Genomic DNA, 12975 nt, shown 5'->3' on the forward strand with positions numbered 1-12975 from the left:
GCATCCTCCCTTCAGCACCTCGGAGATGGCCGGATCCTGCCCAGGGATCACACAGCAAGTGCCATGGATGCAGAGTGACAGTCCCACAGCAGTAGGAAACAGCCTAAAGGAGGTGGGAAAGGGATTGGAAACATCTTTGGCTGTGAACTGGGGATGCTTTGCCCCAGGGGTGAGGGCAGGAATAACCAGCCCCTGGGGGTGCAGGCAGCTGGGAGGAACAGGCAGCTTTGCCACACTGCCCTTATCCATCCGCTCCTTGGTCAACACGTCCTTCCCACCAGCTACACAGAGTCCAGGAAGCAGCAGCTTACAAAAAAAGAATATGACCTAGGCAAATACAGACACAGTTCACATGTGATAGCAAGTGGAGCAAAGGAAAATTAATCAAGGTTGAAGATTTAGATTAATTTTTAGCCAAAACCTTGTGGCAATACTGAACAAAATGACCCGCAGGTTTTTATCTCCCTTCCCTGGGATTGTTTTTAAAGGAGAAATGTTGCTGTTGGATCCCAAAGGTGCTTCCTCGGAAAGTTGAGGGACTGCGAAAAGGGCTAACAGGGAGGGAAGAGGCTGAAATTCAGAGTCACAGTGTTTGGTCTTTTACCCCCTTTGACAAAAATATTCTGGCAATGTCCATCCTGATCTCACAAAGTGATGATTATATAGATGCACACCAGTCTTGAAAGGGCTTTGTTGCTACCAAAACATCTCAGGGCTCTCTAATGTCCTGCAAAAAGTTGGTATTCCAGCAGTTTGGCATTTTTGACTCAAAAATGGCTGTTGGGAACCCAGCCACAAGGCTTGGATGTGCAATTCCCACCCGGGCTCTGACGGCACGTACACCTCGCCAAGGTGTGCTGCCCTCTTCTCAGGCTGCAGCAGTGCAGGCAGCAGGGACCAAGCTGGGAAGAGCCCTGCAAGGTGCAGGTGAACCAGGAGCTTGGTGGCATCCCCAGATGCTGCTCCTGCTTGTGCTGGATAAGGAAGGAGATGGGATGGTTTTCCTGCTCCTTACACCTCTTCCAGTCCTGAGCAGCAGCTGCAGGGTGCAGAGAGCCTCTGACACCACGAGCCCATCACTACATGCATCTTTGGCCTCTGCCCCACATAAGGTCTGTCCCAAATCCCCTTTCTGCCCCTGGAGCAGGGTTCTCTCCTTGTATACATTGATGGCCTGATCCTGCTTTACCTTGTAACACTGGATAAGGTGCTGGAGCACTGAGATTCAGGTACAACCCAGCAATCCCAAGCAAATCTCTGCCTCTCACTGTGCCCATGGGGACCTTTCCATAAGGGAAAGGACTTTTACAGGCAGGAACAGAGCTAAGAACAGCAGGAACCCACCTTTAGCCAAGACATCCAGCTCTCATCATTATCACACAGCTTTCCAGACCCAAACCTTGGGCTCATTACACAGGCAGGGCTCTAGCCATCAAAGGCCACCTTTCATTTTACAGAACAAAAATCCCCAGGCTGCCAAAATAAGTAGACCTCACACCATCCTATGAATCAACCTCATTCCCAATAAATCCATGGAAATTGGTATTTAGTTTGGGGGGGTGGGTGCAAGGGAGGGTCTCAGCCCAGGTTTGACCGTGGCTGGTACCACGTTCACACGATGGAGGTGGCACCTCCAGACCTGCTGCACGTGCGCCTCTGGTACAGCTGCGAAAATGCTGCATGAATAAACTGTGCCTTAGATTAGATTATGGGAAAATTAGTCTTTGATGATGCTGTCATTAGCAGTGGCTCTGTAATGTGTTTGCACAGGGGTGGGAGGAAATTAAGCAGGCTAGTTAAGGATGAAATAGCTCCCATTTCCCCACATTAGAGCCTGGCAGGGTTTTAAATGAGGCAGAGGAAACTTTCAGAAGCATTTGGGAGCTGAAGGCCAGGGTGTGATCCTTCACACAGTCACCAATTTGATCACCATGACTGCTCCTGCTGCTGTGCCCCAGGGAAGCAGGGTCCAGCTCAGGGGCAGGGGGTCCCCACCATGGTGTGGGGGTGCAAGGGGGGGCTGGAGAGGGTTCCAGCTGCACATAAGCATGACAGTGACATCCTAGGTGAGACTAGTGGCCCAGATTGCCACAATTTTGTAGGTGAAACAACCCAGAGCAGCATCATACACTCAATTCAAGTCATCCTTGGGCTCTCGGCTGGGAGAAATCACCTTGCTCCAAAGGTGCTTTGGGAGAGCATTGAGTGGTCTCCAGCCATCAGGGGAAAAAACCCACAATTCTTCCAACAGCATTAAAAGCATTTATGCTTTTAGCCCTCTCAAGGAAGTAATCCAGCCATCAGCGTATGGGAGCACCCTGGAGACATTAGCACTCTTCCCGACAGGCTTGACTGGCAGGGGAATCACACAACCCCCATTTTGCCAGCTCAAACTTAGCACAGCGCAGAGCGCCCTTTTCTGCTTTCAACCTAACTCGGTGCCCAAAACTTCCTGAATTATGACCCCTCCCATACTCATCCTGACCTCTGCAGCATCCTCACCAAGGCAGGAGGTTAAATGCATCAGCCAAGGTTGCCTTCAGGATCAGTACCTCAACACGAGACTTCAAGCTGTATTTTTATTTCCCGAATAGAAACCAAGGAAGGACCAGGAGGTACAGCCAGCCTCCCTGGAAGTATCAGGAAGGTGTGGAAGACCAGGATTTGGCCCACATACCCTGCCAAAGAGATTCTTGGGGGCTGTGATTTTGGTACAGGTCGTGGCTGGATGCCTCACAGGTCCCTGGGCTGCTCCCATAATAGAAGAAAACAAAAGTCTTATTCCCTAGGTTCTCAGATGCTGTTTTATCCCCCAACCCATTCCCCCCCACCAGGATAATCTTGTTGTTTCAAGCTTGCACCAGCGTGAAGAGACTGGAATGTGGCTTTTTATATGGAGTGCAGAGCTGTCTTAGAGAAGGGCCATCTGCTAGCCCAGCTCCGGCTCACGTTTCACTGGAAACATCCCGAAAGCTGTGAGAATGTGCTATTCTCAGTGGCGATGGGGGAATGAGATATGTCGGGGCAGGGGGCTCCTGGTGCGGATCAGACTGTGTTGTTCCAGCTCCTGCCCGCCCCAGACCATCAACCATCTTGATGTCAGTCCTGAAATATCCATGGTGGGACTAACCTCTGAATGGGAGCTCAGCTCTAGTTGCATCAGCCAGAAACATGCACTCCTGTGCCGGGAAGAGCAGCGCATGTAATGCTGAGCTGGATGAAAGCAAACCTGGACCAAACCCCTTTAGCAGCCAGCTTTAACTCAAGACATCACCCTTGAAAGGCTCCTGACCTGTATGAAGGCACCCCACTGGCCCCAGTTTCCCTTCTGCAGCCCAATTGTGACTCTCGGGACACCCCCAGCTCTCACTGTAGCAACAAGATGCCAGCTCTGAGTCAATCCCTTGGTGCTCAAAGCCCAGCAAGCTCCCGGGCAGGCTGCAAATACACATCTCCAAGCCCTGCATGCAAAGAACCATTTCAACTACTTGTTTTGTAGAGACGCTTCAAGTCATGGGGCAGTTTCTGCCTTGGGATTGTCTCCGAAGTTACCAGGTATTAGGATTAGGTGGGTGAATGCCCCCTATCCCTCTATCAGCCAAGCACTGCTTCCCAGGCTCATCCCATTCCTCTCCCTTGGCTTGCCTGACCCCATGACACCAGCAAACCCAGATGAAAACTTGCCTTAGAGACAAACCAACACATGGCTGCAGGCTTGTGTGCCCAGTCCCATCAGCAAGAGATCCAGCAAACAGCCCATGGGTGCAGGAGAAGCAGGATTGCCCCATGGGGGTCAGCAACACAAGGGAGCAACTGGTTTGCACCATCCTCAACAGCATCTCCTGGAGGCTCTGCAAACATCCAGCAAACCCCTTTGTGGTGAATTTCTCAAGAAAAAGGGCTCAAGGAGCCATCAACTCCCTGCTGCAGGGATGCACACTCCCCCAGCACACCCTGTATGCACACACGCGTCTGCGTTGCATTGCTCGACATCACCCTGGATATCCCAGGCTGTTTGCTGGAAGGCAGCCACTGCTTCGCATCTAGTTACCTGGTTTCCCAGCAAACAAACTGGAGTTCAAATCCCCTGTCTCTGTCATTGCACAGGGGCAGGAAAGCTCTCAGCATCTCCCCACAGCACCGAAGGATGTTTTTTCAGGGACTGAGTTTTCTTTTCCTTTTTTGCTTCCTTTGAAAGCTGCCTGCAGAGATGTGAAGCAAACACATACCCAGGGGCACCCCCAGGCACTTTCCCTGCTGGAGAGGAGAAGAGGAGAGCCAGTTTGGCTCAAAAAGCAGTAGAGCCAGTTTGGCTCAAAAACCTGCCTCAAGCTGCGGGGAGGGCTTGCTCCAGGGCAGAGACCTGCGAGGTCCCTGCTATCAAGGACTGTGTCTCCAGATCGCATCTCTGTCCCCATGGCAGTCAAGGCAGGGGAACCTTGCATCCCCCTGACCCTGCAGCGCTCCCGGCTGAAGGCTGAGGAGAAGACCCTGGATTTTGAGTTTGAGGTGGTCAGTGCCCAGTTTAACCGGCGGGGCCGTTACGCCCTGCAGCTCACTGTGGAGAACCCGCTGCTGCAGGGCTCTGGTGCTGGTGTCCGGCTCCGCGTCGACAGTGGGGACATCATCCAGAGCAGCACCGGCATCACTGACACCATCGAGCAGAGCAACCTCAACCAGATCTACTCCTTCCAGAGGAGGAAATTCACCTTCACTCTGCCCAGAGGTAAGAGGCTGGATGTCATGGGGTAGGCTGAGCGGGAAGGTGACCCAGAAGCATGGCTCTGCAGCAAGCACAGCCTGTCTCAGGCTTGAAAACCCTTGTACTATGCCCACACCTTCATGCCTGCAGCAAAACCCTGAGCTGGAGCCAAAGCTGTCTGAGCTTAGTGGGGTGGATGGAGAGGGTCCAGCTTGGAGAGTGGGGCCACCATCACCACCGATGCAAACACCAAAAATCTAGATATATCCAGGCTGGATAACCCATTTGTTAGTGTTCACAGAGCAAAACTAACCAGGGCTGCTGATGGATGAGCCCAGGAGATGCTCCTGAGACCACCAGCCCCCCTAAGCAAGACTTCAACCCCCTACCGTTCCCAGCAGGTTTCTGCAAGAACGACAGGAACCATGACGTGCGGCTCCGCATCGAGGCCCTGCACTTCCCTGGGAGGGCAGAGAGGATGAGGATGAGCAGGCAGGTGGGCGAAGCCTTCTTCGCCATCTACCCCCGCACCAACCAGCCCCGGATGAAGCTCTCCGCTGGGAGGGATGAGGACTGGTACCGGTACAGCGCCGTGATGGCTTTGCTGCGGGTGGGCAGCGAGCAGCCAGCGATGCACTGTGGCCGGCTGGCCTTCACCGCGTCCCTGCATGAGCACCGGCCTCCCACCACGTTGACTTTGTCCCCACCGCTCCCCGCTGGCACCCAGGAGGAGGACCAGCAAGCAGCAGGCACAGCCCCCACACCAGCCCCTCTGGACATCCCTGTCCCCAGCCGCTCGCTCCGTACACCCGAGTCTGCTTACCACTCGCTGCCCACCGAGGGCCGTGCCTGCTCCCTCGAGGTAGGAGAGCTGAGATTTGGGGATCAGAGATCCTTGCTCCAGCAAAACTAGAGCAGACCAGTCTGCTTAGGACAGGATTTGGCCCTATGGTAACTAGATGGCCCCACATAAGCACCAGGTGGGATAGAGGCAAAAAAGAAAGGTATCTATGGCTTTTAGGGGGTATCTTTGCTAAACAGCAGATCCCTGCCTCAGTTTCCCCTCCCTCATTCCTCAGCATTGCTGGGTAGGAGCCTGGTGTCTGTCCCTTGCCTGCCACCAAAGTTAGGGACCCTCTTTGTCCAGGACATGAGCAAGCTGAGACAAGCTCAAGATGCAGACAGGGTCTTGGTGAGACAGCAACCACCCAAGCAAAGCCAGTAAAGAGGGTCTTACAGTCAAACCATGCCCAGAACTTCAGGGAAAGATCCTTTATGGGGTATTCACCTGGCTCTGCCTGCCCCAGCATGGTCCAACTCAATGCTAATCCTCCCCTACCAAGCACAAGTCCCGCAGCTTGCCCCAGAACTCACCCACGGCACCTGCAGCAGGACCAGAGCCTCCAACTCATCTGCTTAACCCACCCAAACCCCCCTCACCTTCCTGGCTGGTGCAGGGCAGCCCCTCCAGCAGAGACCCCCAGGGAGGGTGACACCCCCCAGCATCACTCTCTTTTTTTTTTTTTTTCCTGAGGCAGTTGGAGCTGTGGAGGAGCAATCTCTAGGGATGCATGGGGGGTCTCTAAGTCTAAAATAAATGTTGGGGTAGTTATGGCTGGTTTAGTTTTTTGTTGGGTTTTTTTTTATTTCTTGCAAAACTTCTGCCCTTGAAGGATGAGGTCCTGAGCCCAAGTATTAGAGAATGTGGGGGCAGATGGTATGGGGGATATGGGGGGGGACGGGGACTGGGAAAGAGGTGTTGGAACTTAAATCTGGGCTTTCAAACCCCTTCTCTTACTACCAGAGGCTGCGGGCTGACCCTGTGCTCAGCTCCTCCCTGGAGCTCCCGGGTGACTCAGCAGACGAGCATCTTTCCTCCTCCTTCTCCTCTTCCTCCGTTCCTGCCCCAAGGCGACCACTGAGCTGCAGCAGTTTTCACCTCTCCTCATCGGACTACAGCCTGGATCTGGCCTCTTCACCAGCACAGGTGAGTGCAAACGGTGGAGAAGGCACCATCCTAAATTAATAACAAAATGCTATTATTCATAGTAGCTTCCCGTTAGAGGTGCTGGAGAGGAGATGGAGGGGTGCAAGGGGACGTGACCACCTTCATCCTGTCCCCGTCCCAGCTTGGTTCCAGCACCGCTCCTGCTCGCAGACCATTGCGTTCACAGCCTGGTCATGGGGATGGGGGAATGAGACATCAAACTCTGCATTTCTACTGCCAAAAGGCAGCCTTGTAAGCTGGCCATCCTCAGACAGTGGATGGTGTCTCCTAGATCTTAAAATGCTGACTGCAGGCATCTGGGGCTGACACATCTTAAATGTTTCATCTTGCAGCTCAAATCTAGACTTCTAAAAACTGCAGGAACCATAGGGCAGGGCTACCATAGTCCAAGAGGCTGCATTTCTTTTTCCTTAGTTATGTTGAAAGCTGTCTAAATAAATGGAAAAGACAACCCTTACCCCAGGGGCTCCATTTCCTGCATCTCACTGTAAGAATAACATGTCTGTGGATGAAGATGTCGTCTATGCTGCTCTCAGAGGTGTCTTATACACCTGTGAAAACATTGGTTGAGAAAGCTGGATTACAGCACCAGAGACGGGATTGATCTCATGAACCTTCCCCAGGCATTCTCTGGGCTCTCTTCTCCTTCCAGGGAGCCCCCCATGTCCTCCAGCTGGGCTGGTGGGAGAGCTGGGGATGGTGGGTTTGACAACAAGGTCTTCTGTAGCATCTGGGCCACCAGCAAAGGCTGCTGGCTCAGGGATGGGGCTGGCAGCCCTCACTCAGCCCCCCAGCTAAGGGCTCCTGTGGTGGAGAGGTGACAAGGGACTCCACAGGTGGTGGCTTGTGTCTGGGATGTGGTCACAAGGATGCCTCAGTGCTCGGACATGTGCTTCTGTGTCCTGGTGACTATGTTGGTGTGGCTGTAGGGTAAAAATTGGGTTGGCATCCCTCTCCCCCACGGTGTGCTGTGCACGGGGGCTACCTGCTGCTGCAGTGCTGCAGGACACCTTCGTGCCTCGGCTCTTTCCCTTGTACAGGATAAATGTGTTGCTGATGGCTCTGGGACACTTGGTCCGTGTATTTCACAGGAGTTACAGGGTGCTTGAGCCCTGCTGAGCTGCTCAGCCCCTCTCCAGGGCAGCTGCCTGCTCCTTGTGCTGCAGGCAAGACGCTGAGCATCGCAAACCCTCAGGATCCTGGAGCAACTCCTCACCCTTCACAGCACTTTGTCTCTCCTGGTTTTCAAGTGGATGTGCTATCCCTGCCCCGATCAGCCGAAAATATACTGGCCAGAAACACTTATTAGCGAGGCCTGATTGAGTTTGCTCAGCAAACGTCTAGACGGAAACTCTTTCGAGCTGTGGAAATCGATAGCAATCAGCTGGGATGCGGAGCGGGATGCGGAGCCGGGCCAGGGGCGTAAGGCGAGGCATTAGCAAATGCAATTTTGCTCCTGGGCCCCCAGAGAGAATGCAATAAATCACCTGCTGCTGATGTCACTGGGCAAGTATTTGCCAGGGTGGTTTTTATTTAAAAATTAAAAGCTGAGAGGCGGGGGGATGTTGGCTCCCCGCCCTCCTGGGAGGGCTGGAGTGATGGAAAATATGTTGGAGAGTGGCTGAACTGTGCTGGGTTATGGTGAGGGGGGATGGACCAGGTGGAGATAAGAGTTTTAATCTCCAAAAGCACTGCTGGGATGCTGCAACCTGGATCTGGCAAGCTGAAGCTATGGGAGCTGTTTGTTAGTCTGGAGCTGTTTTGGCTCTCAGTGGTCCAAACCTGAGGATCTCAGAGCATCACATGGTGATCCTGCCAGTGCATGGTGAAGGTGAACCCTGAACTGAAGTTTGAGAGCCTAAAGATCTTCCTAAATTCAGGCAGGACTTGGGTGATCAATAGTTTGGGGAGTCGGTAATGCTGGGGCATGGGGAGGGGCAACTTCAGAGGGGTGAGGAGTCCCATCACAGGCTGCTGCTTAGGCTGGAGTGCTGAGAAATCTGGAGGCTGGGGTATCACATCCATCTGTTCTCCTTTCCCAAATGGCAAAGTCATGCAGGCGCATCCCAGTGGGTGACCAGCTCCTTGACACGGCCTCTGTGCTGAGCATCTCATCTGCAGGACAGTGGAGGTGATGAATGGGTGCTGAGCTCCACCCAAAAGGCCAAGGCACAGGAATAATGATTTTTCTCATCTCACCGCAGACGGCAGATAATGTATTCCTAGGCACGAAGCGGGAGGCTCTGCTGGCTGTTCAAATGCCTCGTGCGTGTTGCAGAGCCAGACGGCTCCCTAATTGTCCCAGGACCTGGACACGGCACCGAGCAGATCGATAACGTGCCATGGATGATCTCTCAGTCGCTGAGATGGCTGAAGCTGAGCCTTGGAGCTCTCAGCCCCAGGGATACTTCCACCCCCAGGCTGGCAGGGATGGAGGAGAGGGGACTGGGCTCACCAGGACCTTTGGGGACTTTGCAGCGGAACACAGGGCTCAGTTATGGGCAGTCAGCCCCGAGGTCAGCATAAGTCAGTCCCTTCCTCTGGGAACTATTCCCATTTCACATCCAGCAGGTCTATGTGGTGCTAGGGGGAAGGAGCCAGCTTTTGGAGATCTCCTTGGCAGTTGGACTTGGTTGCAAGCCCACAGAAGATGGTTTGTTTCCAGTCTCCCTGGACCAGCTGGCAGCGAGGCGCCCATCCCAAAACAGCAATCTGTTGCTGTCAGGGTACAAGGAATCGCAGCCTTTCTGCAGCAGGCAAATGGGTTTGCACACAGCTTGTGTTCCTGCTCGGTCTTGCTTGTTTACCAGGCTGCAAGAGCATAGGAGTATCAGGCAGCTGGGTGAGACGCAGCTGGTGCTTCCCATGTTAAGCACACCCCATCCACGCTGTGCAATGCCAGCTGTGACTCATGGAGTTTCAACAGGTCTGAAAAATGGGACCGAACCTGCTCCTGGCTCCGCTTACGCTGTGCTTTATCCCTTCAGATTCCCCATGGAGCTAAACAGCTTCCCTAGTACAGCATGTACGGGTGCAAAGTGACTTGGTGTAACATAAATCACAAGGACGAACAAAAACATTCCCCAGGAATAACGACCACCTTTATTTTTTAAGCAGGATACAGAAGGTAAAGCAGTGACTCCTCAAGCATCAAGTGTATTTCAGGCACAGGGACCTGGGGGAGTCTGAGCCACAGCTGGATTAATTTTGGCCCCTTTTTGGGGGGAGTTCAGGCTGGGGCTTCCTTAATGTATGCGGGTGGTATCTCAAGAGTCCCTTCCCCCCTGGCCAGATGTGGATGACAAGCTGTGAGCTGGATTTGCTCCCCAGCAAAAAGCAGCAGATCTAGCAAGCTAAGCCCAGGTCTGGCCTCTCCTGAATGCTTTAAATCAAACCCAGACCTGATTGCAAGCCTGGCTCAACCATCTGCCTGTGCTGAGGGGCTTAGGGGCTGTTTTGGGCTGAGACATTGAATTTCTGTTTGTCTGCAGTGGTAGGAGGAGCAGGGCTGCAGGGGCAGGGCAAGGGTGCTTGTGCAGGGATGCGGATGCCCCCACGATGTGCCCCATCTCGCCGAGCGATGATGGTGGATAAAAGCTTCTGTCTTCTCATCACTGGAGCGGCAGGGCTGGGGCAGAGGTCTCTGTTAGCGGGTGATGGATGGCGTGTGTCTCCCGTCTGTCCCCCAGCCGGCTCATCCATCACTCATCCCGATGACAGCGGCCGTCACAAGTGAGGGTGGCAGGGGTCCAGCCCTCCTCCCCAGCCTGCAGCCCTGACGGCAGGGTGAGGGGCTGGAGCTGCCTCCACTCACTGAAAGCCCAATGAGGCTGAAAAACAAACTTTACTGGCAGGGCTCGCCCTGGGATGCAGGCAAGATGAATAACGCCGCTCCGGCGAGCAATTTGTAGGGCTTTGAAAAGCTGTCAGCCCAGGGAGGAGCACGCCTTGACGGGTTCATCGGGGACTTCGCCTTCCTCCGGCAGTGCCCCAGCTCTCAACATCCCTTGATCAACCCCACTCTATGCTGGAGGGAGTGGGGAGCAAAAGGGGACCTGAGGCAAATGGTTTTGGGCTGCCGCTTGCATAGCTTCAATTTACTGAAAGATTTTTTTTTTTTGAGTGTGAAATGGGTGTTCCTGGTGATGTATTGCAAAGAAATTATATCCCCTATCAAAATGTTGGGAAGCTGAGGCTGCCCAGCCTGGTCCAAAACCCCTGTTCACCGCATGTTTCTCCCTGCCCAGGTGGAGATCTGGCATGGAAATGGGCCAGCACAGAGTGGCAATTCACATTTTCTTAGCTAAAATGGAGAAAAATCTTCTCAGATGGAGAAGATGGATCCTCAAGAGGTTTTCCAAGCTGCTTCTTGATTTGCTTGTCTGTAAAGCACAAACTCTTTGGCTGCTCGGAGGAAACGCAGGCAGGAGGAGCGGCTGCTAGCTCTAATTCCTGCAATTTAAGTCATCATGTCCCTTTAAGTGTCAAATAACTGCCTTGATAAGAAAAGCAAATGGGGTTAAAAAGAGAAAATTGCTCCATTTTAAGAGGTGGGGGGGAGGAAATTGCACTGATGCCACTGATAAATATAGCAAGTGTAAAACTCTCCTAATGGAGCAGACGAGGTGATACTGGGCTGGCGGCCCATTTAATTATTTGACAGGTGAATTGGGAGTTTTCTACATAAATGGAAGGAAAATGAATTTGGCAATTTTTAGCCCAAAGGGATTCCCGGCCTGCGGCAAGGGGGGTCCCCAGGGAAATCGGCTCGGAATCAGCATTCCTGTGTGCCGAGGGGGGAGAGCATCCTCCCTCCTGTCACCCCAAAACCGTCCTGTGATCTTTAATGAGCTCCCGCAGGGTCCCCTCGAGGAAACATCTTGCTTAAAAATAATAGCAAGAAGAATAAATCAAGCTCAGCCCAAATCCAAGGGAAAAATCCCCCCATCCCTGCTGCTGACTGGGAAGTAGGAGCAGAGCAGCGGTGTCTGCGTGCAGCAATGGGAGTTACTGGAGCAGTGGGGAGGGCTGGGGCTGGCAGGATGAAACGATGAATAAAACAGTGTTTGCTTTCCTGCATCGCTTTTCTTCCTCTCGCTTTTTGTTTTGCTGGGGATCTACTAAAGGACTTTAACCGCTTGGGTGTTTTTCTTTGGAGGGTGGTTTGAATCTGCTGCATGAAGGTGTTGGGAAATACCCCCTGTAATACAATTGGGTTCGCTTCAAAAAACAAGCTCGGGCTTGCCTCAGGCCGTTGGTGGAGCTGAAGTTCTCCAACCATATGGCTGTTTATCTTAGGGCTGTGTTTTGAGCTGCGTTTGCCAGAGTCTAGAGCCTTTGCAAGGGGGAGGATACCCTTGCTAGCTCCTAGAAGTGGAAACCATGCGCGTACCTCCTCCTTTCATTTGGGAAGCTGATGGCTGTTCCTTGACTTGCGCACCCACCTCTGTGTCATCGTAGAGGCTATTTTTCAAGGGCAAGGTCTTCTCTGTCAGATGCTAATTGTAGGTATCGTTACAGGGGGGCTGTGTTGTCCCATCCCATGCCAAGCAGCTCCAAGGCATCAGGGAGCAAAACCCTAGCGGTGTCTGAGCAAAGAGGGAGAAAGCATCCATGGCTGGACCCAGCAGGGTAACACCTTCCCGTGCTGCATCAGCAAACCGTGGATGAGCCCACATGCCTTCCACCAGTGCAGGGAGATTGTGGCATCGTACAAAAGCACTTGGCTTTGAAGGGACAGCATCCCGCTACAACTGCATCCCTGCTTGAAGGACCACGGTGCTGGGGATGTCCATCGGTGCAGCTCAGTGCTCCTCTCCCACGGGTGGGAGCAGGGGTCGGAGGAAGAAGAGTGCTGATACTGTTTTAATCTTCCTTTTAACTGTAATTGCGTTTGGCTGGCTCCCCCGAGCTTGTTCCGGGAGATGCATTTTTCCCGGCTAGATTGCTTTCCTTGTTTTGCTCATTGGAGACAGGCCGGGGCCTGTGTCATGCCAGCTATGCATTAATAGAGCCTCAAATGAGATTTCACAGCCTCAAATCTGATTAGCGCCGAGGCTCCGGTTGCTTTGGAAAGCAGGGCAGACAGACGAGGAGCCGTGATGCTTGTGGGGGGGTGCAAAACCATACGGATGTGGGTTGTCAAGCTGTACCCTAACACCCCGGGCTCACAGGGACTGACGCAGAGCCTGGGGACATGGGAACAGCAGGGCACGGGGCAGCTGGGATGCAACACATCTCCCACCCCCTGAAAACCATGAATTCA

General features: G+C 53.2%; 1 protein-coding gene across 1 annotated transcript in view; it reads left to right on the forward strand.

The window, feature by feature from the left end:
• Positions 1-4416: 4416 nt before the first annotated feature.
• Positions 4417-12975, forward strand: part of CCDC33 (coiled-coil domain containing 33) — a 44868-nt gene continuing 36309 nt past the window's right edge. The window contains exons 1-3 of the mRNA XM_074880006.1: positions 4417-4726; positions 5104-5564; positions 6507-6689. Coding sequence (XP_074736107.1) covers positions 4417-4726; positions 5104-5564; positions 6507-6689 — 954 coding nt within the window. The remainder of the gene's footprint in view (positions 4727-5103; positions 5565-6506; positions 6690-12975) is intronic.

This window comes from Strix uralensis, chromosome 11 (assembly GCF_047716275.1).
Source record: "Strix uralensis isolate ZFMK-TIS-50842 chromosome 11, bStrUra1, whole genome shotgun sequence".
In the NCBI taxonomy this organism is placed as follows: Eukaryota; Metazoa; Chordata; class Aves; order Strigiformes; family Strigidae; genus Strix; species Strix uralensis.